General features: G+C 38.3%; 1 protein-coding gene and 1 pseudogene across 3 annotated transcripts in view; one reads left to right on the top strand and one right to left on the bottom strand.

Moving 5' to 3' along the window:
* LOC141582934 (eukaryotic translation initiation factor 1A, Y-chromosomal) overlaps window positions 1–24,500 on the top strand; it is a 40,744-nt gene that overhangs the window by 7,590 nt on the left and 8,654 nt on the right. Inside the window, exons 2-6 of one of the 3 annotated variants that reach the window (XM_074392388.1) lie at window positions 14,430–14,496; window positions 15,775–15,930; window positions 19,045–19,128; window positions 22,236–22,339; window positions 24,105–24,155. In XM_074392388.1, coding sequence (XP_074248489.1) covers window positions 15,915–15,930; window positions 19,045–19,128; window positions 22,236–22,339; window positions 24,105–24,155 — 255 coding nt within the window. In that variant the 5' untranslated portion in view covers window positions 14,430–14,496; window positions 15,775–15,914. The remainder of the gene's footprint in view (window positions 1–14,429; window positions 14,497–15,774; window positions 15,931–19,044; window positions 19,129–22,235; window positions 22,340–24,104; window positions 24,156–24,500) is intronic. The other 2 variants (XM_074392387.1, XM_074392386.1) reach the window with 2 other exon arrangements.
* On the bottom strand, window positions 9,005–10,402 carry LOC141582939 (etoposide-induced protein 2.4 homolog pseudogene; annotated as a pseudogene).

Below are 24,500 nucleotides of genomic sequence, written 5' to 3'. Positions count from 1 at the left end.
AAATTTCAGGCCAATACCCCCAATGAGTATTGATGCAGAAATTCTTAACAAAATACTGCCAAACCAAATTCAGCAGCACGTCAAAAATCTTATCCACCACAATCAATTTGGCTTTATCCTTGCAATGCAAGCCTGGTTCAGCATACACAAATTAATAAGTGTAATCTATCACATAAACAGAACCAATGACAGAAATCACATGATTATCTCAATAGATGCAGAAAAAACCTTTAATAAATTTCAATACCCCATTCATGCTAAAAGCTCTCAATAAATGAGGTACTGATGGAATGTATCTCAAAATAATCAGACCTATTTATTACAAACCCACAACAAATACCATACTGAATGGGCAAAAGCTGGAAGCATTTCTTTTGAAAACTGGCTTGACATTTTGGCTCACTGCAATCTCTACCTCCCAGGTTCAAGTGATTCCCCTGCCTTAGCCTCCTGGGTAGCTGGGACTACAGGCGTGTGCCACCATGCCCGGCTATTTTTTGTATTTTTTTGTACAGATAGGGTTTCACCATGTTGGCCAGGCTGGTTTTGAACTCCTGGCCTCAAGTGATCTGTCCTCCTCCCAAAGTGCTGGGATTGCTGGCATGAGCCACCATGCCTAGTGTGCTTGCTAGCATTCTACATGAGCAGCTTGAGTTTCCTGGTCAAAGGCTCCAAGGGCAATTTAAGAGGGCAGATTGTCCTATCTCTTAGAAAATGGGAGATTTATTCTTATATTCTCATTTATGGTATGTGGAAGTATAAAACACACACCTACTATGTGCCAATCACTGTGCTCTGAAAATACAAAGATAAGACAGACATTCATTAAGGAGCCTGAACCTCAGTGGAGGAGATCAAGAAACAGAGTCAGTTTTAATACAGTGAAGGGGCAGATGCGAGGTCTGTGGGGTCTAAAGTTTATACTATTTACTGAGGTTCTGTTAGGTATTAAAGTACATGGCTAAATTTTTCTTTAGAGTGAGAAAATAAGTTATAACAGATTTCTGGAAACTTTTGAGATGAAGATCTCTTTCTTCTGGGTTCTCTTTCGGCAATTTACCGAAAAAAAAAAAAAAGAAAAAAAGAAAAAAGAAAAAGAAAAAGAAAAAAGAAAACTGGCTTGAAACAGGGATGCCTCTCTCTCATCTCTCCTATTCAGCATAGTATTGGAAATTCTGAAGAGAACAATCAGGCAGCATGAAGAATTATTAAATATTCAATTAGGAAGGGAAGAAGTCAAATTGTCTGTTTGTAGATGATATGATTTTATATTTTAAAAACCTGAACATCTCAGCCTAAAATATCCTTAAACTGAATAAGCAACTTCAGTAAAGTCTCAGATACAAATCAGTGTTCAAAATCATAACAATGCCTATACACCAATAATAGAAAAGCAAGGAGCCAAATCATGAGTGAATTTCCATTTGCAATTGCTACAAAGTAAAAAAACAAAACAAAACAAAACAAAAAACAAACAAAAAAAAACCTAGGACCACAACTGAAAAGGGATGCAAATGATCTCTTGAAAGAACACTACAAATGACAACTCAAGGAAATAAAAGAGGAAACAGACAAATGAAAAACATGCCATACTCAGGGATAAGGAAGAACTGATTTTTTAAAAATGACTGTCCCAAAATTTCTAGATTCAGTTTTAGCCCCCTCAAGCTACCATTGACTTTCTTTACAGAATTAGAAAAAACTACTTTAAATTTTACATGAAACCGAAAAGAAGCCCACATATATTAAAGACAATCTTCAGGAAAAAACAAAATGCTGGAGGCATCATGCTACCTGACTTCAAAGAGTATTAAAAGGCTACAGTAACTAAAACAAAATGGTACTAGTTCCAAAACAGAAGCCTCAAAATAACACCACACATCTAGAGCCACCTAAACTTTGAAAACCCTGACCAAAACAAACATTGGTGAAAGGAAAGGACATGAACTCATTTCTGATGGTTGCATAATATTCCATGGTGTATATGCACCACATTTTCCCTGTACAGTCTATCATTGATGGCATCTGGGTTGGTTTCAGGTCTCTGCTATTGTAAACAGTGCTGCAATGAACGTTTGTGTGCATGTGACCTTATAGTAGAACGATTTATATTCCTTTGGATATATACCCAGTAATGGGATTGCTGTGTCAAATGGAATTTCTATTTCTAGGTCTTTAAGGATTCGCCACACTGTCTTCCACAATGGTTGAACTAATTGCACTCCAACCAACGGTGTAAAAGTGTTTCTATTCCTCCACATCCTCTCCAGCATGTGTTGTCTCCAGATTTTTTAATGATCGCCATTCTAACTGGCATGAAATGGTATCTCAATATAGTTTTGATTTCCATTTATCTAATGACCAGTGATGATGAGGGTGTGACGCCTCTCCAGAACATGCACATATCCCTTCCCATCCAAGACTTCTGGGACAGCCCATATACTGGACACTATTCTAACCTTTGCCCAAGACTTCCTCTTAACTACAAAATCACAGACTATTCTTTTAGGTGTCCACACAGCCTCATCGCACTTGAAGAAGCCATAGAAATATTGCCCCTACTTCCTTCTCTGACATTTTCCTTATATATATGTATATATGAAGACGGGACTGTCAGACCTCCAAGTCCAAGCTTGGCCATTATACTTTTGGTGATCTGCATGTACACCTAGGGATGGTCCCCAGGAGACAGAAAGTCTGAAGTAGCCTAGTGGCCACAGAAAGAAGTGAAACCACTGGTTCCTGCCTCAACTAATTGCTCTCTCCTTGCAATCTCTAACTATTGTTTCTGCTCAGTCTTGCAAACATTTCCCCAGACACTGGTTTTCTCAAGATACCCACCCCTGTAACTATGTAATTTCCCTCATGCTCCCCTCTAGTTGCAACTGATAGCCCCCACCATTATTATCATGCCTGTTTGTAACAGATGACCCCTAACTTTGTGACCATGCATCTTATGATGCCCTCCCTTTCCTTAAAATAGATTACCACCATTACCTGACCATTTACCTTAACCTATATAAACAATTCCCTTTCCTACCTCCTTTGCCTAACTTCTTTTTCAGACTTGGCCCCCTTGTACCCAAGTGCAAAATAAAACGGCTTTGTTGCCCACATGGAGCCTGCCTGGTGTTCTCTTTATATGAGTGACATTCTCAACAGTTTGATCTTTCTCTGAGGACATGTCCAGACATCACAGGAAGGGAAAAATAATGGCATTTGACATATTTATGACCTTTCTCTGGGAACACTAGACCAGTAAGACAAAATTACCCTAAGAGACCATGCACATAAATTCAACCACCAAATTTTGCATGCAATCCCTCCCAAAAACTGGCAATAACCTGAAGAGGTAGCAATTAGCTAACAGCAACAGCACGTACATAGAAAATAATGTGAAGAGATTAGGTTAAACAAAAAAGTAAATTTATAGAAGCCATAAGCCAAAAATCAGGTGGGGCACTCAATTTTTTAAATTTCTCACTAGGTTCCTTCCAAGTGTATTTTTGTTTTTGCTTCAATAAATTCTTCTTTATGCCTTAAATCTGACCCAGTGGATCTGCTTCTATGTAGACTCAGCTAGAGGGAATGATTTCTTCTTTTCTAAGAAAACACCTTGTGTCTCTTGACCAGATTATTCATCTTGAGAAAACAATAACCAAGGAACTCACCCAGACTCACTGCTGGTAACAGTTCTTCGGCCCAAACTTGACCAGCCACATGGCACATCCCCACCACTGGTGGTCATGCAGGCAATGCTTGCTAGAATTTTTAGCCCAGTGGTCCCTTTTTTATTGTGAACTCAGTGGGAGAGACAGCTTCCTGCTGACTGGAGAAACACCTGGAGAGCTGAGCACAAAATTTCACCTAAAATCACCAGTAGTCAGATAGACAATGCTTGTATATGCTCTGGCCCAACAACCTTGTTCGGTCTGAACTTAGACGAGGACACAGCTGCGTCTTGTCCCAGAAAATACTCAGATGACACGGCATATGACCCCACCTGCCACTGCCGCTGCCACTGTGAACCAGGCAAACAAGGCTGGATAGAGCTTTTGTTCCAGTGACTCCATTTCTGCATAAACTCAGCTAGAGAGTGAAACTTCCTATTGTCCTGGGAAATTCCTGTACATTATTATCCTATGTGCCACTGCCACAGGTAGCCAGGTAGGCAATGCCTGCTAGAGACTATATCTATCCCACTCACTTTGCTTCTGTGTGAGATCAAGCAGTGGGCTCAACCTCCTGTTGATCCATGAAGCATCTAGATGTCAGAGCAGGTGATCCAATCCATCCCACCATTGATAGCCAGGTGGGTAACATCTGCTGGAGGTTCTGGCTGTGTGGACCTGCTTCTGTGCAGATTCAACTAGAGGGAATGATTTCCTCTTGTCTGAGAAAAAAACCTGTGTTGTACCACCTATCCCTGAAAATTATAGCCATACAGAAAGGCAATGCTTGCTAGAGCTTCTGGCATAGCCGTCTTCTATGTCAATTCAGTTGGAGAAAACAACCTTCTGTTTTCGTAGAAAAAACCCAAAAGCAGAGTGTGTCACTGGACTCACTGCTGCCACTGCAAATAGGCAGGCAATATCTTCTATAGCTTTTAGACCAGCATCTCTGCTTGGATATATCTTTCTGTTGTCCCAGGGAACTCCTGAATGGTGGAGGGCAGGCATTTCTACTCATTGGGCAGGCATTGCCGGTAGTCAGGTTAGTCACACTTGCTAGAGCTTGCAGCCCTGTAGTACTACCTCTGCCTGAATTTGCCTAGAGATACAGACTCCTGTTGTCCTAGAAACACCCTGAAAACAATGTGAAAAATTCTACCCAAACCTATTACTTTTAACCAGATGAGTCACACCCATGAAGCCTTCCAACTCAAGTGAGCCTGCTTCTGCCTAAACTTGGAGGGCAGACACAAATCTATTTCCCCAGGAAGCACAGAGATGGTAGAATATGACCAGTCTTACAAGGATACAACTTGTTTGCCAACTATGAACTCTGCATGAAGTAGCAATGTGAACTAAAACACCCAACAAAAGAAATGGGGACATGGAGACTGGATTCAATTCTAGTTCACTCTTCAAAGACCCTAGAGTAAAGAAAAATTAAAACCAATCAACCAAACACATTTTATGCCAAAATAAAACCTCCAAGGGCATCAAATAAGAAAGAATAATTTTTAAAATTATCTAAAAGATAGAAACCTCAAAAAAATTAAGAAATACCAGCCCACTAAGATGGGAAAGAAACAGTGCACTAACTCTGGAAGCTAGAAAACTTAGAGTGGCTTCTTGTCTTCAAATGGCTGCACTATCTTCCCAGCAATGGTTCTTAAACAGGCTGAAATTAATGAAATGTCAGAAATAGAATTCAGATAACAATGAAAATTATCAGTATATTGGAGATAGTCAAAACTGACCTATCCACAAAATCAGGCATAAAAGAGACCTCAAGAAATTCAGGAAAAATAAAATTATATCAATCATAATGCAATAAAAATAGAAATTAAGGCTAAAAATCTATACAATGACATGCAAATAAAACAATCTACTCCTGAATGACTTTTAAATAAACAATTAAATTAATGCAGAAATTAAAAAATTCTTTGAAACTAATATACATACCAAAATCTTTGACAAAACCATAGTAGTGTTGAAGAAAATCTTTATAGCACTGAATGTCCACATCAAAGTGTTAGAAAAATTTCAAATGCACACCTTACATCACAATTATTAATAAAATAACTGAAGAAAGTAGGAGAACTAGAGAAACACAAGTAAACCAATCCAAACCTAGCAGATGACAAGAAGTGTGCAAAATCAGAGTTGATCTGAAAGAAATTGAGACCTAAAAAATCATACAAAAATCAGTAAAATTAGGGTCTAAATTTTGAGTTAATAAGATAGATTTACTGCTAGCTAGACTAATAGAAAAGACACAATTTTAATGAACAATCAGATATGACAAAGGATATGTTAGAAATGTAATTAGAGAAATATTAAAAACCCTCAGAGACTATTAATTTTTTGATGCACATACAATAGAAAACCTTGAAGAAACAGTATGTATAAACACACAATCTCCCAAGTCTGAACTAATAAGTAATTGAATCTCTGAACACACTGTTAATGAGTTCCAAAATTGAGTAAGTAATAAAAAGCTTACCAAACAGAAAAGATGGAACAGATTATTCACAGCAGAATTATACCAGATGTGTAAGGCAAATATAATATTTGTACTGAAAATAATATTTAATAGTGAGGAGAATGAACTCCCTAATTCACTGTTTGAGGGCAACAGCATTCTGATTCCAAAATCTGGCAGAGATAAAAATAAAAATAAAGCTACAGGCCAATATTCCTGGTGTAAAAATATTCATCCAAATAATAGCAAACTGAATACAGCAGCATATCAAAAATCTAATTCACCATAAACAAGTAGGCTTTTTCTCTTTGATGTAATGTTGGCAAAACACATGCATAAAAATTAATATGATTTACCAGATAAACATAACTAAAACAAACAAAAAACCCCATAATTAACAGATGCAAAAAAAGATTTTTAATAAAATTTAACATTTCTTCAAGATAAAAACCTTCAACCAGTTAGGCACTGAAAAAACATACATCAAAATAATAACAGACATTCATGAAAAATGCATAGTCAGCAACACACAGAACGGTAAATGTTGACACTGCCTCCTTGCCATCCAGAGAAAGTCCAGGATTTTCTCTCTCACCACTTCTATTCAACAAGGTACTGAAGCCTAAGCCAGAGCATTTAGAGAAGAAAAACAAAGAAGAGACATTGAAATAAAAAAAGAGGAAGCGAAATTATTCCTGTTTTTAGATGGTATAATTCTATATATAGAAAAGCCCATTTTATGCACAAAATTTCTCTTCTGTGATTTAAAAAAGTTCAGCAAATTTTCAAGATACAAAATCAATGTATGAAAATCAGTGGCATTTCTATACATCAAAAAATCTAACCACTCCATTCACAAAATTCTGCCCCCAACACACACAAGAATACCTAAAAATAGAGCTAACCAAGAAAGTCAAATAATTACAGAATACTGCTTGAAAAACTTCTAGATGACACAAACAAATGAATAAATATTTTATGCTCATTAATAGGAAGAATTAATATTGTTAAAATAGAAATACTACTCAAAGCAATTTATAGATTTCATGCTATGTGTACCAAACTACCAATGATGTTAGTCACAGAATTAGAGAAAGAAAACTCTTATTTTTAACATTTATATGGAACCCAAAAGAAGCTTTATAGTAAGGCAATCCCAAGCCCCCCCAAAAATTATATATTATAGGTACACACACACACACACACACACAAGGCTGAAGGCATCACATTACAAAATTTTAAATTATATTCAAAGCTACAGTAGCCAAAACAGCATCATACTGGTAGACCAGACACACATGAATGAACAGAATAGAGAGCCCAGAAATAATGCGACAAACCTACAACGTTATCTTTGATAAAATAGACAAAAATAAGCAATAAGGAAAGTTTTTTTATTTTGTAAAGACTACTGTGATAACTGACTAGCCTAGGCAGAAAATGGAAATTGTACTGCTAGTTAAACCATACAAAAAATTCTACTAAAAGTGAATTAAAGATTTAAAAGTATAAACTAAAACTTTTTTAAAAATCCCTTTATATGAGATGTTATTCTTTTTTTTTTTTTGAGACGGAGTTTCGCTCTTGTTACCCAGGCTGGAGTGCCATGGCGCGATCTCGGCTCACCGCAACCTCCGCCTCTTGGGTTCAAGCAATTCTCCTGCCTCAGCCTCCTGAGTAGGTGGGATTACAGGCGCGCGCCACCACGCCCAGCTAATTTTTTGTATTTTTAGTAGAGACGGGGTTTCACCGTGTTGACCAGTATGGTCTCGATCTCTCGACCTCGTGATCCACCCGCCTCGGCCTCCCAAAGTGCTGGGATTACAGGCTTGAGCCACCGCGCCCGGCTATATGAGATGTTACTCTAAACATAGTAACTGGCTTATATTTTCTTTTAAAGACTGCAAAACAATTGCAAGACAAAAAGGAAATTGATAAGATCTAGTTAAAAAGGTTCTGCACATTCTGTATGATGTGACTCTTTGTGTATAAAAAATAAGAAAGATTCTGCACAGCAAAATTAGCTTTAACAAAATAAATAGAAAACCTACAGAATGAAATAAAATATTTGCAAACTATGCATCGGAAAAAAGGCTAATATTCAAATTCCTTAAGAAACTGGAGCAAATTTACAAGGAAAAAAAAGACTTTAAAAAGCAGTTAAAGGACTTAGACACCTATTAAAGGAAGACATACATGGACTCAACAAGCATATGGGGGAAAAAAAAAAGCTTAATACTACTAACTTTTAAAGAAATGCAAACCCAAACCACAAGGAGATATCATCTCATTCATGTCAGATCCAAGACTTTTAGTTTAAAAAATCAAAAACAAAAAAAACAAACAAAAACAGATGCTAGTGAGGTTCTGAAGAAAAGTGTATGCTTAAACACTGTTAGTAGGAATATAAATTGGTTTAGCCATTGTGAAAAGCAGTTTAAGTTCTCAAAGAATTAAAAACAGAACTGCTATTTCACCCAGCAATCTCATTATTAGGTAGATAACTAGAGGAATGTAAATTATTCACACACACACACACACACACACACACGCACACACATATATTCATTTTAGGTCAAGTTAAAATTGCGAAGACGTAGACTTTACATAAATGACCACCAATGGCAGAAGGGATTTTTATTTTATTTTATTTATTTATTTATTTATTTATTTATTTATTTATTTATTTATTTTTAGAATTACAAAATCCATTCATCCAAGGGTGGTAGAAGGCAGGATGGAAAGGTGGGAAGATAAATGGCACAGGGAGAAAAACAAAGTATTCAAATCAGTCCAGGCACAGGGACTGGCAAATACTAGAAAATAGCTGCAGAAAAACCTGTGGTCTTTTCAGACTCACGGTGATGTTAAAAATCCACACACTGGTGTCGGAAACGGTCTGCCTTACGTGCACCAGAGACAAAAATTCCAATTCCTCAGAGAGAAGGGAATATGCAGAGGGCCCTTGGCAGAGTGGGTCCTGCCTTCCCTCGCAGGGGGAGGTGAACAAGGAAAGAGCTGCCACAGCCTCCTTCCAATCCCGCCCATCCCCTTTGGATGGCAGGCAACTCAGTGGCCTGCAGCAGCCTTCAGTTTGGCAGGAGACAGATGCGGTGAAGGGAACTTCTCTGCAGAAGTGGAGCTGCTCAGGGCAGACTGCAGGTAGACTGTCTTGTGGAAGAGTCTGTTGCTTAAGAAGACCACCAAGGAGAAGAGGCGCAACTGGAAGAGATATGCTTTGCCAGGGGTCTTTGCTTCATTGGCGCTGATAATGAATAAAGGAAAGAGGATAGAGAAAAGGCAGCCACTGATAATATATGAGGACTGCATTGCTGTGAGAAAAGCCAAGGGCAAACCAAACCCAAAGTAGTAAGGCCAATTCCTTTCTATGTTAGACAACCGCTGGTGCATTTCAATTCCTTTATTGAACCAACGATATTCAAAGCAGTACAGTGAGTAGAGACATATACAGGAGACTAACCAGCTAACCGACAAGATGGATAGGAAAGAGACTCACAAACATTCCCTGAATGAGGAAAAGAGCCTGCAGCAAAAGGTTGAAGAGCATGTCAGCAATTATTTTGCTGACACTAGGGAATGGGTGAGGCTTCCTCCCTGATACCTCAAATGCCAGGTCAGCTATATCCTGGAACCAAATAGCATTCACCACTTTGCTAAGCACAAACAAGGGGAGCACCCAGAGAGCACTGAAAATTGACGTGAGGAAGAATTCCAGCCATGACCAAACATCTCCATGTAGTGACGGGTCACCAATGATCCGGGCTGTTACCGACTGAAGCACAGGAATAAATACTCGATAAAACAAGAGGAGACTGAACCAGAACACTCCACCATTCCAAGCACAACACTGGAAAATTCTACTAACAATACGTGGTTCACTCTCTTGCTTCTGCTCTATACTCTGGGCTCTTCTCTGTGCCAAGACACTACCTGCCCTTCTTCGACGCTGCTCCTCTCTCTTCTGCTGGATTCGAGCATCTAGCTTTGAGATGGTACAAATACCCCAGATGGAGTCTTTGATTCCTCTGGCAAGGTCCTGGAGAAAGGTTTTGACACTGTCAGCCATCTCTTCACCACCAAACTATCAACTATACAGAGGAGAGAGAAGTATCCCCCAATCTCTCATCATGAAGGACCTGGAAACCGCAGCTCCGCCGCCGCGGTTCCAGCCCGGCCCCTTGCCTACCGCGGGCCAGCTCCGCCGGGGCGCTCCCAGGGCCGGGGCCTCTGCGCCCGCCAGAAGGGATTTTTAAAATGTGATATGCATGTACCATGGAATACTATGTAGCTATTAAAGAAGATAATGCCCTCTATAGAAACATGGATGGAGCCAGTGCCCGTTATTCAGAAGAAATTAATGCAGGAACACAAAACCAAATACTGCATCTTCTTACTTATAAGAGGAAAATAATCATTAAGTTTGTACAGTTATAAAGAAATAATAGCAGCCAGGATCTACTTGAGTGTGGAAGTTGGGAACAGGATGAAAATAAAACACTACCTATTAGGCAATATGTGTTTTACTTGATGATACAATAATATGCAAACCAAGCCCCTGTGCCATGCAATTTAGCTATATAACTAACCTACACATGTATTCTTGAACCTAAATAAAAGCTCAAAAAAAAAAAAAAAAAAAAGAAAACTAATTACATGAAAATGCAAAGGCAGAGTTCCTTGGTATCAGTAAGATGAAAGTTGATTTTAGGCATGTTTTTCAAAAAGCAGATCCATAATTTTATTTTATCATAAAAAAAATCAGTCTTCTTTCACTCATTGTATGTAACGCAATTTAAGGTTCATCTTCCTTGAGTAGAACATTGTTTTAATAAAAACTGTCTTTCTGAAGTTGAGGCAGCAATTAAGAGCCTACCACCCAGAAAAAACCCAGGTCCAGATAGGTACACAGCCGAAATCTACTAGACATATAGAGGGGCTGGTACCATTCTTTCTGAAACTATTCCAAACAATCCAAAAAGAGGGAATCCTTCCAAAATCATTTTATGAGACAAACATCATCCTGATACCAAAATCCAGCAGAGACTCAGCAAGAAAAAAAAATTCAGGGCAATATCCATGATGAACATAGATGCAAAAATCTTCAATAAAATACTGGCAACCTGTTTGCAATAGCACATCAAAAAGCTTATCCACCATGATCAAGTAGGATTCATCCCAGGTATGTAAAGCTGATTCATGCAAGTCTATAAACATAATTCACCACATAAACAGGACCAAAGGCAAAAACCACATGATTATCTCAATTGATGCAGAGAAGGCCTTGACAAAATTCAACAGCCCTTTATGCTAAAAACCCTGATTAAACTAGGTATTGACGGAACGTATCTCAAAATAATAAACGCTATTTAGTACAAACCAACAGCCAATATCACACTGAATCAGCAAAAACTGGAAACATTCCCTTTGAAATCTGGCACTGGACAAAGATGTCCTCTCTTACCACTCCTATTTAATATAGTATTGGAAGTTCTAGCAAGAGCAATCAGGGAAAACAAGAAATAAAGGGTATTCAAGTAGGAAAGGAGGAAGTCAAATTATCTCTATTTGTAGTTGACGTGATTGTTTATTTAGAAGACTCCTGTTCTCAGCTCAAAATCTCCTGAAACTGATAAGCAACTTCAGCCAAGTCTTAGGATACAAAATCAACGTGCAGAAATCACAAGCATTCCTATACGCTAATAACAGACTTAAGGAGAGCCAAGTCAAGAATAACTGCCATTCACAATTGCTACGAAGAGAATAAAATACCTAGGAATACAAAGGATGTGAAGGACCTCTTCAGGGAGGACTACACTGCTCAGGGAAATAAAAGAGAACACAAACAAGTGGAGAAACATTCCATGTTCATGGTGAGGAAGAATCAACATCGTGAAAATGGCCATACTCCCCAAAGTTATTTATAGAATCAAGGCTACCCTCAACAAGCTACCTAAGACCCTCTTCACAGAATTGGGAAAAAAAACACTTAAACTACATATGGAACCAAAGCAGAGCCTGCATAGCCAAACAATTCTAAGCAAAAAGAACAAACCTGGAGACATCACACTACCTGAATTCAAACTTTATTACAAACCTACAGTAATCAAAGCAGCATGGTGCTGGTACAAAATTAGAAATATAGACCAATGGAACAGAACAGAGGCCTCAGAAGCAAAGTCACACACCTACAACCATCTGATATTTGACAAACCTGACAAAAACAAGCAATGGGGAAAGGATTCCCTATTTAATAAGTGGTGTTGGGAAAATTCACTAGCTATGTAGAGAAAGCAGAAACTGGACCGCTTTCTGACACCTTACACTAAAATTAACTCCACATGGATTAAATAATTAAACATTAGACCTAACACCATAAAAACCCTAGAAGAAAATGTAGGCAAAACCATTCAGGACATAGGCATAGGCAAGGACTTCACGACTCAAACATCAAAAGCATTGGCAACAAAAGCCAACATAGACAAATGGGACCTAATCAAACTCCACAGCTTCTGTACAACAAAAGATCCCCATCAACCACTGAAATAATGGACGTTGCATCCATTAAGTAATTTCTTGTCTTCCACCTCTCTGTACCTCCAAACTTTATGATAGTCCAGTGTCTATCAGTGCATAATCTACTCATACACATTGTTTGACTTTTATTTGTAATTTAGAACTTGAAATATTTACCTGTGTGTTATCTTCTTTAACATAATGGCTTCCAGTTCTCCTGATGTTGTTGCAAATATATGACTTTATTATTTTTTATGATTTAAGGTATTTTATTTTGTGTATATCATAAGACTTTATGATTATTATTATTATTTTTGCCAATAATGACTTGGTAGAATCTTAGCTTGATTCTATATCTTTACTATTATGAACAGTGCTGTGATATACATGTAAGTAAATGAAGGTAACGTTTATGTCTTTACTCTCACATTATTTATTTGATAAGGAAGTTGAAAACTTGCCTAAATATGTAACACATATTCTGCAAAAGAATGATCAACTTTCTTAAAAAAGCTGACACAGAGTAAAACGCCAGAGATGACACTAAACATGTTTCAAGGTTTCTTCACTGTTTAACACAAAAAAGGGAATATCCTTAACAACACTTTTAACTGTTCCGATAGATGTCTTTAAAATTAATAACTGTTTCAGGAAAGTAGCAAGGAAGTTAATAATAACAGCACAGCAAATACAGTTAACTAAATGATCGAATACCATAACCCAGTGGAATTTATCTTGAAATAATTTGACCACCACAGCCAGTCTGTTTGAGACATTTGGTTAAGTCATGGATACACAGCAAGATTCAGAGGCTTAGGCAACAGATGTGGTGTCTGTACTGACACAGTTTATGGTGAGATAGAGAAGACAGAGATAGAGAAAAGTAGGACGTGTGCAGTGGCTCACGCCTATCAGCCCAGCACTTTGGGAGGTCCAGGTGGATCACAAGGTCAGGAGTTCGAAACCAGCCTGGCCAACACGGTGAAAACCCATTTTGTCTACTAAATACACAAAAATAAGCAGGGCGTGGTGACCATCGTCTGTATGACAGTTACTCAGGAGGCTGAGGCAGGAAAATCACTTGAAACCAAAAGAAGAATGCCGCAGTGAGCCGATATCTGGCCACTGCACGGCATCCTGGGCAGAAAGAGCAAAACTCCGTTTCAAGGAAAAAAAAAAAAAAAAAAAAAAAAAAAAAAAAAAAAAAAAAAAAAAAAAAAAAAAGATGGAGGAAAGTAATAATCATTCATAAGGGTCCTTGTCCTACACCAGTCCTCCAATCTCATTGTATAAGAGCAAGGGCCCGTTTAAAATTTAGGCGGTTAGAGTTAAATGCCACAGTAAGTTGTGAAACTGGAAGACTGTTTTTGTTTGTTTGTTTGAGACGGAGTTTTTCAATGTCACCCATGATGTAGGGCAGAGGAGCGATCTCGGCTCACTGCAATCTCTGCCTCCTGGGTTCAAGCTATTCTCCTGCCTCAGACTCCTGAGTAGCTGGGAGTACACGCATGTGCCATCACGCCTAGCTTTTTCTTTTCCTTTTTTCTTTTTTTTTTTTAAATTCAGTAGCGACGGGGTTTCACTACGTTGGCCAGGATAGTCTCTATCTTCTAACCTCGTGATCAGCCAGCCTCGGCCTCCCGAAGTGCTGGGATTAGGGCAGTAAGCCACCGCTCCCGGCCCCGAAAGAGATATATATTTTATTTTATTTTATTTTATTTATTTATTTATTTATTTTGAGACAGTCTCGCTGCTTCACCAGGCTGGAGTGCATTGGCGTGATCTCGGCTCACTGCAACCTCCACCTCCCAGGTTCAAGCAATTCGCCTCCCTCAGCCTCCCAAGCAGCTGGCACGTGCCACCACACCCGCCTAATTTTGTATTTTTTAGTAGAGACAGGGTTTCACCATGTTCTTGATCTCTTGACCTCGTGATCTACCTGCCTCGGCCTCCCAAAGTGCTGGGATTACAGGCGTGAGCCACCGCACCCAGCCCAGAAGATGTTTTTTTGTTTGTTTGTTTTGAGACGGAGTTTCGCTCTTGTTACCCAGGCTGGAGTGCAATGGCGCAATCTCGGCTCACCGCAACCTCCACCTCCTGGGTTCAGGCAATTCTCCTACGTCAGCCTCCCGAGTAGCTGGGACTGCAGGCGCGCCACCATGAGCAGCTAAGTTTTTTTTGTATTTTTAGTAGAGACGGGGTTTCACCATGTTGACCAGACGGTCTCGTCTCGCTCATCTCGATCTCTTGACCTTGTGATCCACCTGCCTCAGCCTCCCAAAGTGCTGAGATTACATGATTGAGCGACGGCTCCCGGCCAGAAGACGTTTTTTTTTTTTTTTTGAGACGGAGTTTCGCTCTTGTTACCCAGGCTGGAGTGCAATGGCGCGATCTCGGCTCACCGCAACCTCCGCCTCCTGGGTTTAAGCAATTCTCCTGCCTCAGCCTCCTGAGTAGCTGGGATTACAGGGACGGACCACCATGCCCAGCTAATTTTTCTGTGTGTGTCTTTTTTTTTTTTTTTTTTTTTTTTTTTTTTTGACACGGAGTTTCGCCCTTGTTACCCAGGCTGGAGTGCAATGGCGTGATCTCGGCTCACCGCAACCTCCGCCTCCTGGGTTCAGGCAATTCTCCTGCCTCAGCCTCCTGAGTAGCTGGGATTACAGGCACGCGCCACCATGCCCAGCTAATTTTCTGTATCTTTAGTAGAGACGGGGTTTCACCATGTTGACCAGGATGGTCTCGATCTCTTGACCTCGTGATCCACCCACCTCGGCCTTCCAAAGTGCTGGGATTACAGGCTTGAGCCATCGCGCCCGGCGATTTCGGAAGACGGTTTTTTAACTTAGCAGTAGACCCGACCGCGCAGGTCCTCCGTCCCTGACTCCGCCTTCTCCATGCTGAGGCTCGCCCCGCCCCGCCCCGCCCCGCCCCGCCCCGCCCCGCCCCGCCCCGCCCCGAGTTTATTCGTGAACCAAACTCCCCCTACCGTGATCTACTAACTGTCAGTCATTTGGCCACGCCCTCGATACAGAGAGGCGGGGAAAAGTATCATAATCAGTTCCGTCCCCTTTTGCTGGCGTCACAAAGTGCGCGTCGGAAGTGTGTTGGAGAGTTCAGTGGCCAGTGTCTTCAGCTTACCCGTCTGCGACATCTTAGTTCGGCCTGCTGTGGAGTGGTAACCGCCAGAAAGGAGTCGAAAGAGGTCGCACGAGGACCCCAACGTCACCATGCCCAAGAATAAAGGTAATTCTGCAGGCTTCTGGGACTGTACCTCGGCCTGCTCTGCCGTTAATCTCGACATCTGTTCCAGGCCGCAGTGACCGTTCTTCCCTCGGGTACTGGGCGCCGCGCCCCTTCTTCTGTGTTAGGGAAAGAAGCTGGGCGTACTCAGTTTGGTCACACTGGGGTGGGACGGCCGCCATTTTTATGAGGCCTTCTTCGGAAGATAGTAGGCTTTTGATACTTTTCAGGCCAGATTTAGCGCTTACAGGAAGAGACGGTTGAGCTGACTTATCCCGAAGGCCTGGCCTTCAAGAATAGGCTCCTACAAACTTCCTTGCTACTTTCCTGAAACAGTTATTAATTTTAAAGACATCTATCGGAACAGTTAAAAGTGTTGTTAAGGATATTCCCTTTTTTGTGTTAAACAGTGAAGAAACCTTGAAACATGTTTAGTTTCATCTCTGGCGTTTTACTCTGCGTCAGCTTTTTTAAGAAAGTTGATCATTCTTTTGCAGAATATGTGTTACATATTTAGGCAAGTTTTCAACTTCCTTATCAAATAAATAATGTGAGAGTAGAGACAAACGTTACCTTCATTCTGCGGCTAAATTTTCACACCAAGCTTAGGCTTGAATGCAAGTTGTAAGTAAACTTATTTTCTCAGATAGTACTGAACAACTTCAGTAGGTTTCTTGTCCTCACCTTTATTTCTATTGGTGAGATTCACAGTTCTCTTAAATAAGCTTTCAACTCTAAAGATCACAGTTTCTCCCTTGCAGTGTGTCCAGTAAATCTGTGTTGATGTTACTGTACCGGTACCTGGCACTATTCCTTAAATAGTAAGGCTTGCTTTGTTCTTGTAGGGTAGAACTTTTAAACTGAATGATGCCTAAGAAAATTCTTATTAGAAAGAGTATCTCCAAAACACATCTGATTTGTTTAAGTACGAGATGTGGATTTTTTGGTCCTAGAAAGGAAGATTAAAAAGAATATTAAACGACTTTAGTTGTGGTATGTGCATGCCTAGTCTCATTCTCTTAAAAGATAGTGAATTCTGCTACACGATATTACAATAAAAGGAGAATGATAAGGGTTTGGTTAATTATGGTAAATTGAGAACAGTTTTTTCTTTTTTTTTTTTTAATCATATCTGAGGCACATATAAGAAGTATATCTAAGAATTACTGCATAGATTTGTAAAGTCCTCTGCTGCCCCTCCCCAATTTTTTTTTGTATCTTTTTTTTAGATAATCCCCATCCTGAATTGAATTTTTTTTTTTTTTTTTTTTTTTTTTTTTTTTTTTTTTTTTTTGAGACGGAGTTTCGCTCTTGTTACCCAGGCTGGAGTGCAATGGCACGATCTCGGCTCACCGCAACCTCCGCCTCCTGGGTTCAGGCAATTCTCCTGCCTCAGCCTCCTGAGTAGCTGGGATTACAGGCATGTGCCACCATGCCCAGCTAATTTTTTGTATTTTTAGTAGAGACGGGGTTTCACTATGCTGACCGGGATGGTCTCGATCTCTTGACCTCGTGATCCACCCGCCTCGGCCTCCCATTGAATGTTTTTATTATGCAAAATCAGTGTTATCTGCTGGGCTTATTAGTTGAACGATACTTCTGAAGACCCCCTATATTTTATTAGACTTACTAATGTAGAAATAAAACTTGCTCATTTGGTTTTCTTGGTTTTTGTTTGTTTTTGTTTATCTAAAAATCTAGATACCTGTTAATATTGTGATGAGGTTTATCCAAGTAAACGTGTAAATGAGCATGGGCCATGGGTAGAATGACTTTTCCTTTGCACTCATTCAGATGGTTTTCTTCAGAAATCTTAGAAACCCATTTTCACAACAGGAAAAGGGCAGCCTTTGGCCTACTCCTGAAGAGATAGAGTAAGGTGCGTCCACCTTTGAGATTGCTATATGCAATTTAAAAGTTGCTGTTCTTTTAGAACTTGAACTAATCATTATTTAGTCATTTGAAAAGCTGCCAAACTTTTGTAAAACTCACTAAGCAAAGCAAGTATGATCCTTGTCCTTACAGAACTAAGTTCAGGCAAGGTTAATGACTCAAAATACAGAATGTGTTTTCCTTTCTAGAAATTTAGTTTTGGTGTGTACTATTAAGAATGGATCAGAATGTGGATGAGTCACTTTGTTTTATAGTGGCACACAGTACTGTAACTGCCCCAGAGGTATTGGATGCATTCAAGAATTAGGCGTCTGGCTTTTACAGTGGTCAAGTATATATATTTTATTCTATTTGCAGTGTTATCTTTTTTATTCAAAATCTTCCATCAATCCACTAATATTACTTAATTTGCATTCTTTAACCCTCCTTTTGGAAATGGCTACTATTTTGATCAACATTCTGTAATGGGGAGAAAATGTTACTGAAAAGTACCCCAATTCCTTGGTAATTCAATAGAAAATCCTACAAGGAAATACCCTAGCTGTGTCTAGCAATACGAGAAAATTTAGAAATGGAAAGAAATACGATGGCAGTTGAAATAGTTGATCAAAAGAGTAAGGAAGTGAATTTGTAAACTTTAACGCAGAAATTCTACTTCTGTTCATTTATCTTATGAACGTTGTTTGCAGACTGATACTCAGTGCAGCGTTGTGTAATAATAGTGAAACATTGGAAGAAATCAAGATACAGCATTAATATACTTTAACAGTTAAAATGTTGGTCCAGGTCTGCAGCTGTTGAAATGAAAAGATATTCAGGACTAATCATTAAGTAGAATTAAAATATGCTATAGAAGAAAATGAATGGAGTCCTGTTTTTATTTGGAAAGCATGAACAAAATCTTCACAATAGTTATTTGAGTAATAAAATTTTTCTTTTATACAGTTTGACATACGATAATATCTCAGAAGAATCCAAATAAATGTCCAAATATAAACGTGGTAAAAGACTTAAAGAGAACTCTGACAAGTCCTATTAATTCTGTAATGCTAATGTAATGTAAATACATTTAAACACATTTGTTATGTGTTTAAATGATACATTTTCAATTTTCCTGCAAGTGGTTTGAAAAGGAAGCTTCAAAAGTCTTCTTTTGTTTTATACTTTAATGTATATGATACGTAGATTTTTACAGTTAATTTTTTATCTTTTTAAATTAATTAGGTAAAGGTGGTAAAAACAGGCGCAGGGGTAAAAATGAGAATGAATCTGAAAAAAGAGAGTTGGTGTTTAAAGAGGATGGACAAGGTAAGACTTTTTAAGTTAGGCTTCTTTTGTTAACATGTTTCGTTGTTGCCATGAATATAATTTCCAGTCTTTTTCTTAAAGGAGTCGTAGTCATTATCCTAAGCAGTTGTCCCATGTTTCCATTTTTCCTTTTTTTATTTCTCATCATCCACATTTATCCAGAATTTGTTTATTAAATAATTTCTAGGATAAATTAAGTCTGGATAGAGGATTCATTGTGAGCAGTTTTGTAAACACAGTTTCATTGTTTAATGTGGAGGAACAATCTAACTGATTCCTGTAATCCCAGCCCTTTGGTAAGTGTGGCGTTTCACTTGCTTAAAGCTGGGAGCCATAGGACAGAGCCCTGTTATTACAAAAATAATAATAATAATAATGAGGCATGGTAGCACACCACTGGAGTCCTAGGTATTCTGCAGGATTAGGAGAGAGGAGCGCTTGAACCCAGGAGGTTAAGGGTGCAGGGCCCTGTGTGGGGACAATTGTATTCAGCCTGGGTGACAGACCAAGACCCGGTCTCAAAAAAGTTTAGAGCAAATTAAGCATAGACTGTGATCAATACATATTTCATACGTTGGTAATGAGTAATGTTATATACTATTAGTAGAACATGGGTATTTTTTAGGATAAAATCATAAAACCTTTTTGAACCCCAAGTGCTCCTCTGCCGCTAGTACCTTATCATAAAATGTAATGCAGTTTGTTTTTTTGAAACAGTCTTATTTTGTCACCAGGCACCAGGCTGGAGTGCAGTGGCGCGATCTTGTCCCACTGCAACCTCTGCCTCCTGGGTTCAAGCAATTCTCCTGCCTCAGCCTCCCAGTAGTTGGCACTACAGACGTGAGCCACCACACCCAGCTAATTTTTGTATTTTAGTAGAGACAGGGTTTCACTGTGTTGGCCAGGTTGGTCTTGATCTGTTGACCTCGTGATCTACCTGCCTCAGCCTCCCGAAGTGCTGGGATTGCAGGTGTGAGCCACCACATCCAGCCTGTAATAAAGTCTTAATAATTGACTAACCCCACTGGATTGATAAAAGGAGATACAGACTAACATACAAAAGAACAAAATAAATTCATTGGTGCATTTGCTTTTGTCTTCATTTTTTTTTTTTTTTAAGCAATGAACATAGGAAAAATTTGAAATATTAGTACACAACAAAATTGTAAATATTCATTAACTGAATTCACCAATTTTTAACCTTTATATCATTTACTTTATTTCTATCTTTGCGTATCTGCATGTATACACGTTTTTCTAACCATTTTGAATTTCTGTACAGATACCTAGTAACAAGAATTTACAGGCTTTAGACCTAAATACTTCCACATATATCTTCTAAGATAAAGCACTTTTCTTTCTCTAACTACAGTAGAATTACTGCACAAATTTAACTTTAATGTAATATTGTTATCAACTTGTATACTATGCTGTTTCAAATAGGTAACCACTAACTACATATGACTGTTTAGATTAGCTTACAATTTAATAGTTCCCTAACAGGACATTTTTTGAAGAGTCCTAATCTCTTAAGATAATCTATATTCAGATTTCTCCACATTTAATTATTTTCAACATAAATACATCATTTAATATTTGTAACAAAAACTATGTATGTTTCTGTGTGGGATTTTTGGTAGTCTTTTATGTTCTAGATAGAAGCCCCTAAAAAGCTAACATCTTTTAATTATATGAAACATATTTTCTGATAAAAGACACCTATTTAACCATCATCTTTCACTTCTAATAAATATTGAGTGTACTTTCAGGACCAGTTTTTTAATTTCCATTCATTCTTCGTTTTTATTTTTATCCATGTTGCAGAAGTGCTTAATGATAAGCTGACCTCACTGACTTTTGTAAAATGGACCCAGTTGCCACGTATATAGCAACCTCTCAATGTAGCTTTATAAATTTATCTCTTAAATATAATTATGTGTTAGTTGATATTCTCTTGGATAGTTCTAAGAAGAAACCTTAGTAGTGTGAAAATTTTGGAATTGTCTGTTTCCCTCTATTTCTTCTGTTTCTTTTTCCTGCCACTTAGAAGAGAATGGCTGTACTGACTAATGCTCATATTCTTATAAGAGTGCTTTCTAGTAGCAGTGGAATCAGGGCAGTTTTGAAAGTATTTCAATTAAACATGTGACATTTTACTTAGGAATATCACTCCCATTTTCCAAGAACTTTAGAATAATCACTGAGATAGTCTAAGGCAAGTGGGAATTTTTAATAGTTAAACTACAATTTCTCAGTCATTTCTGAGATTAAGGTTGGTGAAGATTGAGTTAGGGCTCATGTGAGAGAGACTGATGAAGGGTTATAGTCTATATTTTGCAATGAGTCACTTTGATAATCAAAACTGAAGTGTAAAATCATGAAAACAACAATTGACATAATCAGAATGAGAAGGTAATTAAAATGCCTCTACTAATAGAAGTAGCTTGTCATGGAATTGGCATTTGTAACACTGAACAAGTTCTTGACTTAGGCTTTATTCACTATAAAAATAAAGGTGTTAAAATATATGTGCATAGCTGGGAGAGGCCAGAGAAATTGATAGCTAAAGAGTTCTCTGGTTTCCCTGGATAAGAAACGTGACATTTATTAAACATAATATGTGACATTTTGAAATAGGACTGTCTGAATGAATTTCTTAAACTTTTTGCTGTTTGTTTTATTCTATTTTTCTTTGTAGTTTGATCTGATTTAGCAGTAAGTGAAGATTTTTTGTTTTTGTTTTGAGATGGTATTTTGTTGTTGTCACCCAGGCTGGCATACAGTGGCATAATCTCAGCTCACTGCAACGTCTGCCTCCTATGTTCAAGCCATTCTTCTGCCTCAGCCTCCTGAGTACCTGGGATTACAGGCACCTGCCACCACACCCAGCTAATTTTTGTATGTTTACTAGAGACGGGATTTCCCCAGGTTGGCTAGACTTGTCTCAAACTCCTGACCTCGGGAGATTCACCTGCCTTGGCTGCCCCCTAAATTGCTGGGATTACGAATGTGAGCCACCATGTCCAACCAAACAGCTAAATTTCACTCATTACATTTTAACAAATGTTGAACAGGATCTCACCCTTTTTTTAATCTCCTCTTCTCAGAGTATGCTCAGGTAATCAAAATGTTGGGAAATGGACGACTGGAAGCATTGTGTTTTGATGGCGTAAAGCGGTTATGCCATATCAGAGGGAAATTGAGAAAAAAGGTAAGTGTGTAGATTTCTTTAATTTCAATTTTAAAAAGTCTCTGCTTTAAATACATGATCTAAGCAATTTATGAGTTCCCAAAATAATTTATACAACAGTGACTCATGACAATAAGAATAAATAGAAAAGGTCTTTGATAACTTTTAGATTTACTTTTAAAGAATAATTCCTTTGTTTGAATTCTGTTGTATTCCTGCCAGAAATGTTTACTCTGATTTTAGTATTGACTAAACATGTTTTGATATATAATACAAATGGTCTTGACTCAAATGTTAATACTGTGAAAGAATACAAAATCTGGGAATTTACGTTAACAGAGAACAATTGCTGCATATTCCTTTATTACATTTTGTCTTGGAGGAAATAGTTGTAGGTAGTATGAGGAAAATTGGAATATTAAATGGTAGACAACAGATTTGTTACAAATACCATGTCAGGTAGTATTATAAATCAAATTGATTAAAAGTCTCTGGTACTTAGATTTTATAATTAAAATAATAATAACGTTTTTTTGGCTGAGCTCTCTGCAAGTATTAGCCAGCATATACCTATAGTTCCAGCTCCTCAGGAGCAGGTAAGGCAGGATGATGCTTGAGCCCAGTAGCTCAAGGTTCCCATGAGCTAAGAATTCTGCTAATGCACTCTAGCTTGGGTGACAGAGCGAGTATCTATCTCAAAAAGAAAGAAAAAGAATCTATTTGGTTTGTTAACATCCTTTTGTTTCCAAATTAGTGGCACTTTTATGGGTTATCTTAGTCCATTTGGGCTGCTGTAACAAAGTACCATTGACTGGGTAGATTATAAACAACAGAAATTTTAGTTCTTGAGAAAGAGAAATCCATTTAATATTGGTGAGGACCCATTTTTCTCATTAATAGGTGGTGCCTTCTGCCTTCTCCACCCACGGCAGAAGCGAGGAACAAACTCCCTTGGGCGTCATTTATAGGGGCAAAAATCCCATTCATGGAGTATCAGCCCTCATTACATAATCACCTCCCAAAGGCCCAGCCTCCTAGTACCATCCCCTTGGGGATTAAAATTTCAACATAAATCTTGAAGAATACAAATGTTAGGACAATAGCAGTGGCTATATTTATGTAGATTGGTTGCTTTAGAATCATTTTGTTAGATACATCTTCTGTATTTTAGACAATTGCATGTCTCAATTTCTATGACAAAGAATCATCTGGAATTTTAAATTCTTGAGTAATTGAAATAAAATTATTACTTATTTTTAACATTCTAAGTAAGAAAATTTTAACAAACTCAACTGGTACTATAATTTTTCCATACCAGACCGTACCTATGTGCTACATACCACTATACTACGTATATATGTTATGTTTTTTTTTCCCAATTTGATGAGACAGGATCTCTGTGGTCGAGGCTGGAGTACACTGGCATAGTCATGACTAAACCTCAGCCTCCATGTCAAGTAGTCCTCCTGTCTCAGCTTTCTAAAGCAGCTGCAGGCACGTACCACTACACCCAACTTTTTTAAATTTTTTGACTCTTTATACAGTCTAGGCCTCTGTATGTTTTCTGGTTTTGGTCTCAAACTCCTATGCTCAGGTGATCCTCGTGCCTTAGCCTCCCAAAGTGCTGCAATTATAGACGTGAGACACATGGCCTGGCATCAAATTCTTAATTTTATTTTTTTTCACAGTAGGTGAATAGCATATCTGTTTTATGGGAAGGTCCACTAAACATTTTCCTTCTTATTTGCTTTTATTTTTAAAATAATCTGCAGTAAATTTCTTACAGGTTTGGATAAATACTTCAGACATTATATTGGTTGGTCTACGAGACTATCAGGTAAAAATAACATTTAAGTATGTGTTGTGTCTTTAAGTAGTTGTTGATGTTTAGAAGATAGGAACTAGCATCTTTAACTTGTTCCAGCCCCTTGTACTTTCTCAGTGTTCTGCCATCATCATTTGTTTGGGGCCAGTGTGTTTAAGATTAGAATTTTTCAAATTCGGAATAATTCGCACAGATAGTTAATGGTACATGTATTTTGTGGAAACATAATTTGTTTTAATTCTTTGATTTTATTATTAATACCATGTGTAAGTAAATGTTTTCTAGCAGGTTCAGACAAGTACTGCAGACCATTTTGTCCTCATCCATTTAAAGACCAGTGGTGTTAAAGGCATTCAG

The sequence above is a fragment of the Saimiri boliviensis genome, chromosome Y, assembly GCF_048565385.1.
Source record: "Saimiri boliviensis isolate mSaiBol1 chromosome Y, mSaiBol1.pri, whole genome shotgun sequence".
NCBI classification, from domain to species: domain Eukaryota; kingdom Metazoa; phylum Chordata; class Mammalia; order Primates; family Cebidae; genus Saimiri; species Saimiri boliviensis.
This window is presented reverse-complemented; position numbering and strand designations above follow the sequence as displayed.